General features: G+C 40.6%; 1 protein-coding gene and 1 long non-coding RNA gene across 2 annotated transcripts; one reads left to right on the forward strand and one right to left on the reverse strand.

Annotated features, from left to right (window-relative positions):
- Positions 1 to 8420: 8420 nt before the first annotated feature.
- Positions 8421 to 11318, forward strand: LOC115572046 (E3 ubiquitin-protein ligase RNF186-like). Its single transcript, XM_030401811.1, has one exon. The coding sequence runs from the start codon at positions 8890 to 8892 to the stop codon at positions 9535 to 9537; it is 648 nt and encodes a 215-aa protein (XP_030257671.1). The 5' UTR covers positions 8421 to 8889; the 3' UTR covers positions 9538 to 11318.
- An 826-nt stretch (positions 11319 to 12144) lies between these two features.
- Positions 12145 to 14625, reverse strand: LOC115572047 (uncharacterized). The gene is made up of 3 exons (XR_003982020.1): positions 14336 to 14625; positions 14169 to 14240; positions 12145 to 12779 (listed from the first exon to the last, which is right to left on the reverse strand). It is a non-coding gene; the product is annotated as an uncharacterized LOC115572047 (long non-coding RNA).
- Positions 14626 to 16232: the final 1607 nt, after the last annotated feature.

The following is a 16232-nucleotide window of genomic DNA, read 5'->3' on the forward strand; positions in this document are numbered from 1 at the left end:
TATCAGCAGTTTTTTCTATGACGTCTTTATTAGCCTGCTGTGTTTTAAAATATATATATATAAAAACATTATAACTTTTACTAAGACGTCTTTTTAAAACGACAGATGGAATGAAACAATTGAAAACTGTCATTTTTTTCGCATTGAGTTACAAGAAAATATAAAATGACAGAAATGAGTGAGGAAATTACAAAAAAATAGCAGAAAGTAGTTATCTAACTTATTATCTAAAAAGGCCCCAAATGCATCATAATCTGTGACTTTCTTCTTCTGTTTTAATTAGGTAACACTTTATAATTAACATAATTTATAAATGTCACATATCTAGCTATACATATTTATGTGTGTGTGTGTGTGTGTGTCACTGTCATTGACATACATGTCACTGTATGGCCCACAGATGTGATGCACATGTCAAATAGCTGCTGAGCACTTATTACTGACTGCGTGGTCTCTCCATGTGCGCACTCATTTTTGCGCAGAGAGGCACGTGGGACAATATTCCGCATCGATTAAAGTTTTAATCGGACTTGCTTTTTCATGCAAAGAGCCTACACACGACAGAAACAGGTGAGAATGGTACAAACAAAGCACTGAATGATTACCCAAAAGGCCCTGAATTTGTTTTTTTGTTGTTTTGTTTTGTTTTGTTTTGTTTTTTTTGGAATGAGGTAACACTTTATAATAAACAGAATGTATAAATGTCTAATTTAACTTAAGTTAGTTGTTTTTTCCACTGTTAACAAACCTTGGGAAAAATGTTTATCATTAGCAGTCTCTAAAAATAAGTTGCATCCTCACAGTGTGCATGTGTATGATGGTTATAGATGAACTACACAGGATCTATTGACCATTTTACTAAGTGACACAGTAAAATTACACGATGATGATCAAACAGCCGATGAGATTTAATGTGACGGCAGCAGATGTAATATTTATAGAAGTGCATTTAAAGTGTGTCACTTGGTGAACGATGCCATTTTTTGGAATTCGTGATCACATTTCATTATTCGATATAAAAATTCATGTGTGCAATTTTAAAAAAAAAAAAGAAATGTAAAAAGGGTAATACTTGATTTTCTTTGGTAACCAGAATCATATCTGAGTGTTCAGAAGAGTTTTTTTTTTTTTTTTTTTTTTTTCTTAACACAATGGAGGTCAGCAGACAAACATGGCGTTGGATGCGGCCGATTATCAGCGTGCAGAGGAGGATCTAATTTTTTTTTTTTCCTCTCCTCCACGAGTTGCGGCAGCTCCAGCGCCGTCATCTCAGAGCTGCACGAATCGAACAATAGGTGCTGCTCGGACCCGTGGTCGAGCCACACGGCGGTGTAACACATCCGTGCAAATGGTCGATTATGGACACATAGAGCCACATGAGGGATCATTTGACTTTTTCCGCGAAGCTTGTGGAGTTGTGATAATTATGATAATTGGGCGTGTTTAATAGACCGGTACATTTTTTTTTTGTTGCCCCCTTTTTTTTTTACCCCCCTCAGGAATAAGAGCACATGGCTGGATGTGTTTGGAGGGGCCCTCCTCAACCTGCAGTGCATGAATCACTTGGCTTGGTTCGTGACCTCTGGTGCATCATCAGGAGGGCTGGAGGTCTGGCAGGTTAATTAGATGATGAGCATCAGATTTGTCAATGACCAGACAGTGATCAAGAGAAGTTCATCAGTAAGCAGAGCCAGATGTTCCGGGCGGTGCTACTGTTGTGACAGTGAAAATACAGCACGTCGATGATGACTTCTTTTTTTAAAATAATCCACGTTTTACGACTATTCGTCCCAACTTTACTGCAGGAGAGTGTCACTTTTCTCCCCACCGCCACCTTTCATTGCAGTATCCCACAGCATGCGGCCCAATATACTTTAATTCCTCCTATAAGACTTCATGTAAAAGGGGGGTGGGGGGGGAGATGGCGCAGAGGACATGTGGAAACATTATACATCCATAAAAGAAGGAATGGTGGGAGGGGAGGGGGGGGAGAGAGAGAAAGAAAGTTATCATACTAAAGTTTGACTATCATGAAAAGGATATTGGATCTACCGTGTCAAATCAATTAGCGGGAGTAAGCTGAGACAGAAATGTGCTGTGGTGGTGCTGGTGGTGGTGGTGGTGGTGGTGCTGGTGGACATAATGCATCAAAAATAAAAGAACAAAATGGCCCCGAAAAGAAAGAAATAGTGTGCTGCGTTTACCAGACGTCTGCGCAGAGTAAGCCGAGGGGGCTTTCGAGGCTATATGACCCTGAAAGCCCACACATTAAAAAAGAAGAAAAAAAAAGCAGTAATTTGCTCTGCGTCCACTCGAGATAAAACTCGCCTAATAGCAAAATTTGGGTCTTGCCTGCGGCCCCTGCAGAGATAAGGCCCTCGACGGCTTCAAGGAGAAAAAAACAGGGGGCCTTTTCAGCTCACCCCGGAGCGACTCAGAGTATACTGCTGCATTCACGATTAACTCTACGCCATCAGATCGAATGTAGATAGACGTTTTGTAGGCAATCGAATCATCACAGCGATTATTTGACCATAAGCTTCGGCTTCAGCCAGTCATGCATTCCTGGCCGTAGAACTGTAACTGTAGCAGGGAGACGCAGAGCCCCGGCTTAGAGTGACAAGAGTGATGGATACCTCCAGTTGATTTGCATTATTCAGTGGCTTTATATTGTGGTTTTAGCATGTTAAGATAACAGGCAGCAGTAAAACAGCATGTGCTTAACCTTTAATAGTCCTCAGAGAGTGGAGCCGCCGCTGTCAGGGAGTGTTCTTCTGAAATAATTGTGCGGTAATATCAGTTTCTACGCCGAGGTCTAATTATAGAGGAGGATTTGACACAGAGCGCGATCACTGAGGCCGGTTTTCTCTCTAATTCTCAAGTCAGATTCGGAAAAAAGTGTAGTGTTTCTGAGACACATGTTGTGCAGGCACAGCTCCTGAATGAAGCGGAGGTTCAATTTGCAGTCTGAAGGCCTTTATTAGTCAGGTTTTCCATGTGTTCAATGCTACACAAGATGGATTCAATCACACAGACAAAATACTGTCACTTTATTTGCACTGCTGGCCATTAACATGTACCCATAGTTACTATTTGTTTGTTTTGTATTGCTTATTTTTTCTATATTTTGCTTGTTTGGTATATTTCCATCTGGTATTTTCTTTTTATCATTTCTCGTACTTGCATTGTGCACTGCCTGGAAGCTTAATGCGACTAATATGTCATGATATCAATCAATCAATCAAACTTTATTTGTATAGCACTTTTTATACAACACACATAAACAAACCATCACCTCCGAGGCAGCAATAACAAGAAGAGGAACTTAGTGACTTAGGAGGCACTATCTTTAATAATACATTAATAAGAATGATGATAAAAGCAGAGATAAAACATTGTCATAAAAATAAATACTTAATTTAACACTGCTAATAATAAAATACATACAGCTGGAATAAAAAGTCTGAGACTACCAGTCAGAGCAACTCCAGTCTGCAACCATCCTGAACGCTGCTAAGTGCTGATGTACTTGCATTCGTGTGACCAAAGGACCCAATAGTCATACTTGAGTAAAAGTGAAGATATTGTGTTCAAATATGACTTCGTTAAAAGCCTAGAAGAGTACTTGGAAAAAATCTTTTGAGTATTTGAAATATAAATGTACCTAAATATCAAAAGCAATTATTTCCTGGGTCAAATTACATTAAGAATCAAAAGTACAAGTAAAATTAAGTTACATATAAGTACACGCACATAAGTACTTTTAAGTAAAAGTATATATATATATATTTACATTCACAGTATGTATATACTGGGGGTCAAGCCATTATCAGCCTGGGCAATGATCAGACCTGATGTTCTGCAGTTTTCTGATAACAGAATCAGTCCTTTTTTTTTGGTGCCAATAAATTGATTGATACAATCTAGGTAAAGTAACTAACTGGTAACTAAAGTAATCAAATAAATGTAGTGGGTTAAAAGTACAATATTTTCCTTCAAATTGTAGAAGAGTGGAAGTATAAAGTAGCAGAAAATGGAGATATCTCAAAATTGGGCTTAAATAGTAACTAAGTAAATGTACTCCCACCACTGCTGTGTAATATGGTTCGAGCAATTATTGGATCTGATATTCAGCATTTTTCTGGTTGTCTGAATCAATGTTTTGTTATTATTTTTTTTCGATTGCCAATAATAGAAATAAAAAATGCATTTCATTGCCTCTGATGCAGCATGTAATCTGCAAAGTAACTAATAAATAAGGCTATTAAATAGTCGTAGTGGAGTAAAAAGTACCAATATTTGCCTCCAAAATGTAGTGGAGTGGAAGTATAAAGTAGCAGAACATTTGAATAATCAAGTCAAGTATCTCATAATTGTACTTTAGTGCAGTACTTCAGTAGATGTACTTAGTTACATTCAATCACTGAACCTCTTGTAACTTAAATTCTCAATGTATTACATTACATTAAGACAACACAGTCTTTGTTTTACAAAAACAGGTGAGCAGGAAGACTCCAGTGTGGTTGTAATATTCCTCAAAATGCACGTTCTGCCTCTGATTGTATTTTCGTTTGTGATTTATTGTCAGTCGTGTTTGATTTGTTTGTCTCCATCCACCTGCAGCGGTTCAGCGCTTTAAAAGAGCTTTACATCACAAAGACTTAAGAGCGGAGATTGTGTGAAACAGAAGAAACAGATTGGAAGAATAGGCCAGGCCAACTTTAAGATAAGCATCTGAGAAACGTTGCATCTTCAGCACAAGGAAATCCGCTCGGTGATTAGTAGCCTTGGGATGTTGCTGTTACAAGGCAAGGAGAGGAAAAGAGGGACTGTTTTTCTGATGCGTCTGATCTTATCAAATACATGTGACCCACAACACTTCTTCAATGGGAGCTCAAACTGAGAGCGGTTATCATGACAAAGGCCCGTGAGGTGAACCCAGGTGAGCGGGAGAAAAGGAAAAAGACAAGCGGAGCATTTGGTAACCATACAGCCTCGGGGCATGCAGGGTTACCTTCATTAACGGTTCTGAAAACGAGGAGTGGAAACAGTGAGCTAATAGTTTATGGTCCAGTGATGAACATGAGGCCTTACCTCCTGCGAGATTATAATCTGGCCTACACTACGCCTTTGTGTGTGTGTGTGTGTGTGTGTGTGTGTGTGTGTTAATGGAAGAAAGACATGTTATCCGGTGTTGTGACAACATCATGGTGTAGATTTCCTGCTACCCCCCAAAGAAACTGCACGCACTGTGATGAGAAGCAATAATATGTTTTAGATCATTGTGACACATCCGCTGCAAATTTATGTAAAGTTTGCAACTGTGAAGAATCCTGCACGATGGGTGATGCTGGGAAAACGATGTCAGATGTGAAGGACGACCGAGTATTACGCAAAAAAAAACAAAAAACATTTGCTCTGAAATCACAAAATATGTCAGCACACTTACAGAATGTCCTTTGCAGAAAAGTCTTTTGCAGATATTCAGTTTTCATTTAATCAAACCTCCTGTGGCATTCTGGATTTACAAACTTGATTACATTTAATCACTTGTGAGTCATTTTACTTGGGTACATTTGTAAAGTAGAAAAATAAAAAAAGCAATCATTATTAAGGAGGAAATATGGGAACTGCTGCACTTGGTCAGGGAGGATAATGAAGTCGAATGAAAGTGCTCTTCAAGGACTGGCCAGCGGTCGATTAAAAGAAAAAGCAGCGCCTGGAGCTCCATTAACTGAGACGCCGTGATATTAATTATAAAAGGCCTTAACTGAATCAGGGATAAACCAACATGCTTCGTCTCGGAAAGGTCTTCATCAGGGCATAGATTCAGCATTAATTCCATGATTAACATGACAATTGCTCTGCCCCCTATGTCACAGACTGTTCTTTACATTCCCAGCATGCTTTTTTTTTTTTCTTAAAAATGAGAGGCAAGTACCTTCAAAATGTGTAATCTGATTATTCTGCTTTCATTAGTAACTGGAACTCATTGCACTCACTACTGCGATTCATTGCATTGTTATCCAGTTAGATGCAATGTGCCTCGACCTCACCCTGCATACACACAGTGAGGTATTGCAAACATGCAAGCATACGTTCAGCCACAAGAGGGCGCATGTCAGCCCAGTTTACAGGGGACACTTAAGCTCAAGTGGTCTGACCGGTCTGATACCATGACATTTTATCTATCATGACATTTTATCTATCTATCTGTATGATCTGGCTTTTCATGTTAGAGTTATCTGCAGACAGATTAGTTCAGATCATGAAGATCTCTCTTTGTGCTATCATGTGTGAAGAAGTGAGGCTGTTACCAAACGTTTTGCATGACTGAACCGAAATCCACAACTTGGCTGCGTGACAAGCAGAGGAGGTTTTAATGCTCAGTCAGTCAGGAGACGAGGATGCCTGACAGGGAGAAATGTCACAAAACTTGTTTTTGTTCTTATCACTCCTACTTTAGCATCTTACACAGGCTACCCATGTCTGGATGAGCACCTCCATTTATCTCTGGTATGATCTCCCCTCATAGGCAAACAACTGTTATCTGTTCCTTGTGGCTAAAAAGGTGACTATGCTTTTTTATAGCTCCCAGACGTCAGAATTCCCTGCCTGAAGAGATCAGGCTAGGCGAAATCAGTGACCCATTTTCAATCACTCATCACAACACCTGCGTGTAAAGTTGCTGATTTCAATGCTTTTATTTTTGTTTTATTCAAGTTTTCCTATTTTTTTGTCCCTCTGGTGTTATTCTTTATGCTATCCTTATATGTACATCTTTAAATGATGCAATGTTACAGTGGTTTAGGTGCTGCAGATGTCATCTAAACTTTCCCGGGCCACAAACATTAAAGGTGCACTATGTAGCTTTGGGGAAGAAATGTTAATCAGAAGAGAAAGATCTTCATTGACACTGATTACTAAATAGACAAGTTACTTTTTTTTGTGACTGAATAAACAAACTGACCCAAAGGACAACACAAAAACATCCTGTTTCACTTTCTTTATATGTGGCGGACCCTGCCACCTTTACAGCTTCAAACAGTGGACTGAGTACCTTATTTTCCTCTGAGAAGCGCTTGTTTATTCAGTTAAGTAAAAGAGAAATATTTCTGAGTTTGTATTATAACCTCATTAATATTGTAAATATTAAAACGGTGAGTTTAAATTTCTTCTCCAAAACTACGTACTGCCCCTTTAAGTCGTTTTCCAGCAGTGTGATTCAGGTGTATCTGAGCCTTGGGAACGATTTCAATAAGCGTGCCACTACAGCTGCCTGAATCTTTAAAATGTCATCGATTTTGTGTCGGGCAAACAGTGTTCGTAGATGTAACCAACATTTAATGACGTTCTAATTAAAACATGGTCATAGAGAGTGGTTATTGATCTATGGGTCGCAAGGGAATCTTTAAAGTATTTGTAAGACGAGGCCTCATAACACTTGCATGAAAGGGAAAAATGGACAAATGTCAGTCCTGCAGCTAAACAGTCCGTCTATTCACAGAAGTAGTAACCCACCGATTGTAAACACATCCAAAAGACGATAATTCAACGTGTTTGACGACGTTGAACTGACTTCCACTAGAGAGCCAGAAGGAAAGTTTTTTGACGTCTTTTCAACTACAACTACTGATGTTGAAGTAAAATCCTTATAGGTTCAAAATTACATTTTTACAATGTAATTTTAGACTTCAGTCACAGATGTCTGAATAACTTATCATGGTTAAGAATTAGTTTTAGAAGAAGTTTCATGATGGCCGAATTTGACTCCATTCCGCAAAAGATACAGAGTGGATTTGAATCCTGTGCCTCAACCTCAGCAGACTGCATGAGGCATGCACTTTGCCAGGAGAACTATTCATCATTTTTATTAAATACCACATTTCGTTCTCAAACCTTGGAACATTAGCCTACCTTCATTTATCAAAGCTGATCAATAGCTCACCAGGTTGAGTGTGTGCAGGCTCATGCAGGCTACTGAGGCTGAGACTCGGGGTTTGAATCCATCTTGTAGCTGTTGCTGCATGAAGTCAAATTTGGCCATCATGACAACTCATTTTGTTCTTCAGATGTCTGTTGGCTGAAGTTTAAAAGTCACTTCAACAGTAAACATTGAGATGACGTATAAACAACTTTTAATCTGGCTCTCCAGAGAACTGACACCTTTTTGGATTTGTTTGTGCTCAGTGGGAAATCGATTCTCATAAATGCAGGGGAGTAAAAAAGTAGAATATTAAGTAACTGTAAATTTACATACTCAAGTCCAAGCTCCTGAAAATTGTATTTAACTACAACACCTGAGCAAACGTACTTAGTGACCTTCCATCTCTGTATTTAAGTCTATGAGGACCTGAGAGGTGCTGAGCTGCAGCTGGAGGTGTCGCAGCTGGCCGCGGTGCTCGGAGCTGTCCACGGCCTGTGGTGCTGAAGAACACGGTGCACTTCAATGTCGCTGCGGGCGCTAAATTCTAATTATACGGTTAAATAGGCCCATTAAATCCACCTTATCCACATGACCAGCACTTGTGACAGGCCATCCAGGTGGCACACACCGATGTGGGGAATCAATTTGGACGAGTGTATCGACTGGATCTTCTGGGGTTTTGTTCTGGTAATATGATCGGTATGACTTGGCTCTGTCCCTGCAGTCCACGGGTTTAGCCCCGGGCCTGGTTACGCAACAAGTGTGTGTGATCGCGCAACCGGACGGCGCAACGACACCTAACGGTACTGAATCATACCGGGAAATGCACGCAGAGGGAGAGTTGTTCTCACTTTAATTACCAGCCGGGCATTTTTCTCCTCTTGTAATATCTCTCAGTGCGCTCTGGGAATTTGATCATCGGTGTAATATAACGCAGCTCCTGCAGCCCGTTCACACTGAACATGGCGGAGGAGGAGGCGATCGACGCGGAAGAGGACCGTGACTCTGCTCCGCCTGACGCCACGGACTCGTTTCCCAGCGACGAATACGAGTGTAAAATCTGCTACAACTACTTCGACCTGGACCGCCGCACTCCCAAACTGCTGGGCTGCTCTCACACCTTCTGCCAGGAGTGCCTCGAAGCCCTGCACTCCTGGGAGGGCCGGGGATGGAGAATCGGCTGCCCCGTGTGTCGCCACCGGACTCCGGTGCCGGAATATCGGGTTCAGAGGCTCCCGGACAACACGGCGCTGACCGCGGCGCTCCCGCTCAAAACGCACGAGCCTGTGAGCTCGTCACTCACAGACGTGCGGACCGGTCCGGCCGAGAGTTCAGGCGACGACAGCAGCTGTCAGACGTGCAAACAAGTTGCGTTCGCGACCGGCTGCGTGTGCGCCATGTTCTCCTCTCTGTCCATGGTGGTGCTCTTGTTTCTGGGCCTCATCTTTGTGTACAACCTCCAAACGGCGCCGGCCGTCGGCATCGCGTGCCTGTTCGTGGCCAGTGTTCTCGCCCTGCTGTCGCTCATTCTCACCTGGTTGATGTGTATGTTAAAATACCGACCGGACGCGGACACGAGCAGCTTCAGTTCTCTCACTTATGTAATGTGATTGTCTGTCTGCAGAGCTGTGAAACACGCGCTCAGCCTGGGGAAAATCTGTTTATATGTGTCAATGTGTTATGTCAACCTTTGGTTCTCAAAGTAGGGTTCTGGGGATCCCCACGGGTCCCTGAAGGGGACTCAAAAATATAAATTGTTTATTGTTACTGTAACTCCATCCATGAAAAACACAATAACTGGATGTTTGAATATGTTGGTCAATGGTTTCATAGACTTTCTGTCAACACATTTAAAAACACAAATCTTATCAAGTAGCCTAGGGTCCTATCTCAGTCAGTTTGGGGGTCCTTTACTCAGAAATAGTTTGAGAACCACTGGTTCACACTTCCAAGTATCTGTGTATGAGCATAGCTGTCAGGTGTCATTGTGTAGAATATCTGACAAGTATAAACAATACAATTAATGATGGCTGAATTCCATTTAGCTGCTTAAGAATGAGGGTCCCGCTGTTGCTGGCTCACTGCCACGACTTGCTGGGATACTTAATAGTAACAAGTCCAAATGTCATCTGTGAAAAAGACCTATTGTGACCTGAATGGATTGTTGTATGAGAAATACAGCTCCAGCTAAACGTGATTGCTCCATGGTACAAGAAGCATTCACACTATATCTACAGCATAGAGCAAAGGTCAACTACTATATGATGAGTCTGGATACAGTACAAAGTCCTATGTAGTGCTTGCTTACATTACAGAATGAGCCTTTTGTATGCAACCTTAAATGCACTTTAGCTTCAAGTCCTCACTTGTTTGTCTGTATTAGAAAAAAGGGGTGTGTCAAGGGGCATCTACTTCAGACAATAATAAGTTGCCATCTTGGGTGAACTGTTCCTTATTTGAAAGAGCACTTTAAAGGATAAGTTTGAAAAATGAAAAATCAATCATTATCTAATCACCCCCATGCTGATTAAAAGTTGGGTGAAGTTTTGAAATCCACAAAACCTTTCTGGAGCTTCAGCAACAAAACAGCACTCCAGCATTCTTCAAATGAACTGAAGTAGATGGGGACTTGTTTTAAAATGTAAAAAACAAGCTGAAAAAAATGAATAAATAAAAAGCTGGGCTCCCTACAGCTTGTCCAGTGTAATCCCATATTAACGATGCCTCACCACAAAGCTCCAGAAATGTTCTGTGGACTATGAATCTTCACTTGACTTTCTTACAGCATGGAGGTGACTAGATAATGGCTAAATGTTCATTTTATAGGTCAACTGTTCCTCTAAAATCATTGAACGAGCACTTTAACTGGTCTCACTAATGGAATCACTTCAGCAGAATCCTCTCGGTCTCACTTCCTGCTGACTGATATTATTTATATGACAAATTATATAAGGTGCTACTGTACAAGCAGGTGCATATGTGAAGTATGTATATGTTGAACTGTTGGTATGTGACGGATATATTACTGACCAGTTGTGCCAATGAAAGAACCTTTTTTTAACCCCATAAGCACCTCTGTGTGATTACACTGACTCCCTGCGGTGGACCAGACCAGCAGGGGTTCCCCCGGCCAATCACCTGAGGGGACATGAGCCTTCACAAGATGAGAGAAATAACTTTGGGGTAGGGGGCCCAAAATAAGTAGTGTTGTAAAGTAGTGAGACAATTGAGGTGCAGATGACCTCCTAGGGGTTTTAAATCATCTGATGGGCTTAAGTTTGTTTTCCGAAGTCATATAAACTGTGAGGAGGTGTGAACTCTAATAATGAGTTGGTCCACGCCTTGGTTTTAGGTTACGGGGAAGTGTGCAATAAAATGAAGCTTAAGTGAATTTCTGTTTTTTTTTTTTTATATGCGTAAACACATACTGTTCTCATTTGGTGTCAGATGCTGTCAGTGCGCTCAGTTATGATTCAAGATGTCTCCATTTAGTTTATCTGAACCCCAATAACACAGCGGGTATTTATCTGCTCTTAGTGTTGTTTTAAGAGGCGACACTGGTCTCGGGAGCTAAAATCCATCTCTTTCAGCCCTCTCAAAGGGACTCCTTCATTTGGTCATCCAGTCGTCGAGTAATGCCACTTAAATGCCACCGTGACAAAAGCTTGAGAGAAAAGGAGGGGTGGCCGGCTTCCACTGGGAGCCATAGGCAACACTGTGTCTGGGGCAGAGAGGGGCTTCGTTTCACAGGGACTGCAGGGCTTAAAGTTAAAGATTACTTTGAAATCGGCATCCCCTGCCATCAAACTCTCCCGCTATAGTCTGCCCTCCCTCCCCCCTCCCTGCAGCCGTCACTCCCCTTCTCCCCGAAAAATAAAAAGCTGTCGCCACAGAGCAGGGGATGAGTTGGGAGCAGATCCTCTTTGATGACAGAGAAGGATCCTTTTGTTCCCTAATCCCCACACAACCCCCCTCCTTTTTTCCTATAAGTCCAACTGGATGTCGAGGGGCTTCATAATCAGCCGGGGGCTCAAAAGTTATTAGTTTACTTGTTTTACTCTGAAAAGACTGGGATGTCTTGTTGGGCCATCTCTTTAAAAACACATATATTGTATCATAGCTTTCTAATTTGGGTCTTTTCAGTGCATGGAAGTCTCTTTGAGAGCAGCCAGAACTGAAAGGAAGCATATAATTAAGTAAATACCCAACAAGTCACATGACACCGGTCAGGGCTTGTCGTAGGTGGATCCCAAAGGTACAGCCATTAGCCATTGTGCACCCTGTCAGGGAAGCCGGGGTCACCCAGATACAGACAGTTCAGCGATACATTTCCTCTCTTCCTGTGTCTCTCCTTCAAGTGTGTGCAAAGTGTGTCCTCGTGTCATTATCACATTGGACACACGTATTTCACAGAAGAGATGAAAGTGTTCATTTTGCTCACAACATCTGCCCACTGATGCTTCGCGTCCCATCAAGTGACCTCAAAGACATAGCCCGAGGAAAGCGATTATCACCACTCCGCAGTCTGTACACTCTGCAGCTCATCATGTGATCACATGCTCGTGTGGACGTTTGTGCCCGAGCATGTGTATGTGTTCATGAGAGGGGGGGAGAGGCATGAGTCTTTATGTTTGCGTGCATGTATTTGTGAGAGTACGTCTGTACAGACATATGGCCTAACAAGCATGCAAACACTCCAAAGAGCAGCGAGATGGGATCAGTGTGCAGGGTCAAAGTGTTAAACACGGCTTACCGAGACAGTTCACTCTTATCATGTCCCTCTTCAGATGTCAAAGAAGAAGAGTGTCCTTTGTCTTGAGAGCTCACATAAACACACTGTTGGATCATCTCTCTGTCAAGTCGAAACAAAGAGCATTATGGAATTCAGAGCAAAGAACCTCATTAAAGATCAACTACTCACCGATTCCCTCTGCTGTACAAAAGTGAGAATGCAGCAAAGAAGATGAAACATGCAATATAAGTATTTCAAAAATCAATTATTATTATCATAAAGGAATCTGTTTTGTTTGTTTGCTGCCTCTAATTTAGAACTGCAACAACTAATGATTAGTTCTCAAATAGCACATTAATCGCCAACTATTTAGATAAACGACAGTTTGGGTAATTTTCTTTAAAAAAAAATCTGTTTCCAGCTTCCTTTCCGGCTTTCTTTACTCCTTTATGAAAGTAAACTGAATATCTGTAATAGGACATTGGACAGCATCATCTTGGGCTTCATGAAACAGTGATTGACATCTTTCACCATTTTCTGACATTTTATAACCAAACAACTGATCAATTCATTGAGAACAAAATCAACAGATTAAAGCTAACGGAAATGATCATTAGTTGCACAACCACTCTGGTTTTCACTTCATAAAATGTACTAGTTCAGTTATAAAGACGAGTTATAGTGTACATTTTAAAACATTTAAACTGACAACCCTTAGAATTACCAAGTAAAGTAGACTATTAAATTGAAGTTGTATGAGCTAAAAAAGTTTTAACATCTTCAAATAATTATTCTACTTTACTTGGTCATATTTGAGATGATTGTTTCTTAAATTTTCAAAGTAAAGATACATTGTCAGATTTTACAGTGTAGGTTGAAAATAAAAAGTAATCCAGACAGTATAATTTTCTTAATTAAGTAAAAGTATAGAAGCAGGTCACATGAAAATATACAAAAAACTTGGCAAATTGGAACACAGTAAAGGTTGTTTAACTCAGCTGTAAAATCTGACAAAGTGACTTCCCAAAATGAGGAAACAAATTTCCTCAAAATTACCAAGTAAAGTAGACTAAACATTTTAGGTTGGACAAATCTTTTTAGGTCTTAAAACTTAAATCTAATAGTCTTCTTTACTTTACTAGGCAATTCCAAGGTAATCTGTTTCCTGACTTTTATAAATCATAGTCAGCTTTTAAAATGTACAGTGTTCTTTATAAAGTTCACATGTGAGGCTTGTGACTCGCCCCGGGATCAATCAAGTTTTATTTAATTATAATATAATGTCATAATTATTTATGAAACATTTTGCATAACTAAACTTTCTCTTCAAAGTAACTAGTAACTAAAGTTATTAAATACATGTAGTGATGCACAAAAATACAATATTATAGCCTCTAAATAATAGTGTAGTAGTTTTTGTTGTGTGTTACAGTAGCAAAAAAATAGAAACACCCAAGTAAAGTACCTCATAATTGTACAGAAGAACAGTACTCGAGTAAATGTACTCACTTACTTACTTGGCAACCTGTTTTAGTCTTAGAGGCTGCTGACAGCTTCATCAGGGATGTGCCTGTAAGATGACTGCAGTATAGGGAAAATACTTTTTTTTTCAATCAATCTGTGTAGTTTGTATTTGTTAATGGGTGGATCAAATAATAAGCAAATAATCAGATTACCCAAAGTGGCTGAGCTGGATAGAGGACTGTCCTCCCCCAGCTTCCTAACTGTCTGCAGCTACTCTTCCTCCATCTGTCTCCCACACACCTATCTCCCTCATCTGGATCTCGCCCTCTTCTCCCTCGCCATCCTGTACTGACACGGACAAATGGGAGGACGGAACTCAACTGGAAAAGAAACGAGGACAGAAGGGACAGGCTGAGGGAGAAGCACAAAGAGCTGAGGCCAAAAATAGTGCTGAGACAGACAGTTGGGAGGAAGGGAAACTTTCACTGCACTGTAACTCCAAACTTTGTTAGAAAACAATCCACAAACAACCGACTGCACAACCCTTACTGCCCTAAAATCAGTTTATTTAGGTAAAGATGAGCGTGACAGCAGGTACACCAGTTTTTCTTGGATGAAATTTGGATATCATTGGATTCTGGGTAAAATCTGACAGCAGGTGGTAAGAAAATATCATTGTGCCTGGAGGCTGCATCTAATATAACTAATCTACAGGGTTTAAGTACATGGACACACATTTAAAATTATTTTTTTGCCTCAGGTCAGCACGATTATCATTAGTGTCTGCATCACTCTCGAATGAAACACTACACTTATAAAGAATCCAAGGTTCGCAAGCCAGTCTGTGGTTATTTAAAGGCACTTTGGTTAAGATTAAAATTTTCAGCTTGTCCAACAGTCACAAAATGTAATATAGGATGCACTTTGATTAAAATTGGGGAAGATTTGGGTATGATCGTGACTTGAGTTCATGCAATAGCCTACTGCCAAATTCAATCTCTAAAAATGGACACACATCTAATAGATTAAATATCGGCACTATTCCCAAACCACTGTGACACTGCAAAACATAGCTGGACCTTGTCCAAGTTTACATTTTTCAATTGTGCTGGAATTTTAAGTTTATAAAATATGAAAACTTGTATTTCATTAATTCAAATTTGATGTGATTTAGTTGTTTTGCAGTGCATTTATCATCATTTGGTGTCTTTTCATACAGCAATGGTTGCTTACCTATTGTTACAAAAAGGCTTTTTTTCAGAGCCAATAGTGATACTGACCACTGGAAAACAATCAGATATTGTTTTGGGCCGGGAATTGTGTGAGAGGACGCTGCATCAGAGCCAAAAGTAGCACACAGTAAAATTAGGCTCTGTATACACCAGCACAGGTACTTCTGCGTTTGACAACTGGCTTATTTTCATACCATCGTTTTGTGGGCAGAAATTTTTGGGGGGAAACCGGAGGAGGGAAACATTTGGATTATAAAAATAATGGCGTGGACAAAGCCTTTATTTTATTTTTTCAGCAATCTGATATCAAATCACTGATACCGATAATGGGAAAAGGCTGAATATCGTCCCGATAATAGGTCTACCTTTTAATAAATTAAAAATAAGCATGTTGAAATAAGTGAATTAACCCATCTGGTCTTGAAACAACAGGGGGTAACATTTATAAAGGACACGCAACACTTTTTGTCATTAACTTTTCATTTTTGAAAGGAACCCATTATTGCTCTCCCCTTTCTTTAGCACCTGATAGCATGTAGGCTAATGCTAAATATAAATAAATCACAATATAAATAAAGTTACCCTCCCTGTGTTGTTGGTGATTTCCCCTAGTAACACTTCGTCACCACGTTTCAAACAGGACACGCAGTCGGCTCTCCCACACATGACTGTGATACACATTAAGTAAAACCAGGTAGTAATTGTGTTCAATTAAGGGTTTTCAGTTTCACTTCCCTGTCTGTCTCCGACCCACCTCGTCGCGTCAACGGCTGACAGGAAACTGACGGACTCGGCAGTTGTGACCGCTAGTAACCTCACTGACGTCCCCGCTGCCCCAAGCACGCGCCACCTCCAGTCCGCCAATCGCTGACGGAGA

The sequence above is a fragment of the Sparus aurata genome, chromosome 21 (assembly GCF_900880675.1).
Source record: "Sparus aurata chromosome 21, fSpaAur1.1, whole genome shotgun sequence".
In the NCBI taxonomy this organism is placed as follows: Eukaryota; Metazoa; Chordata; class Actinopteri; order Spariformes; family Sparidae; genus Sparus; species Sparus aurata.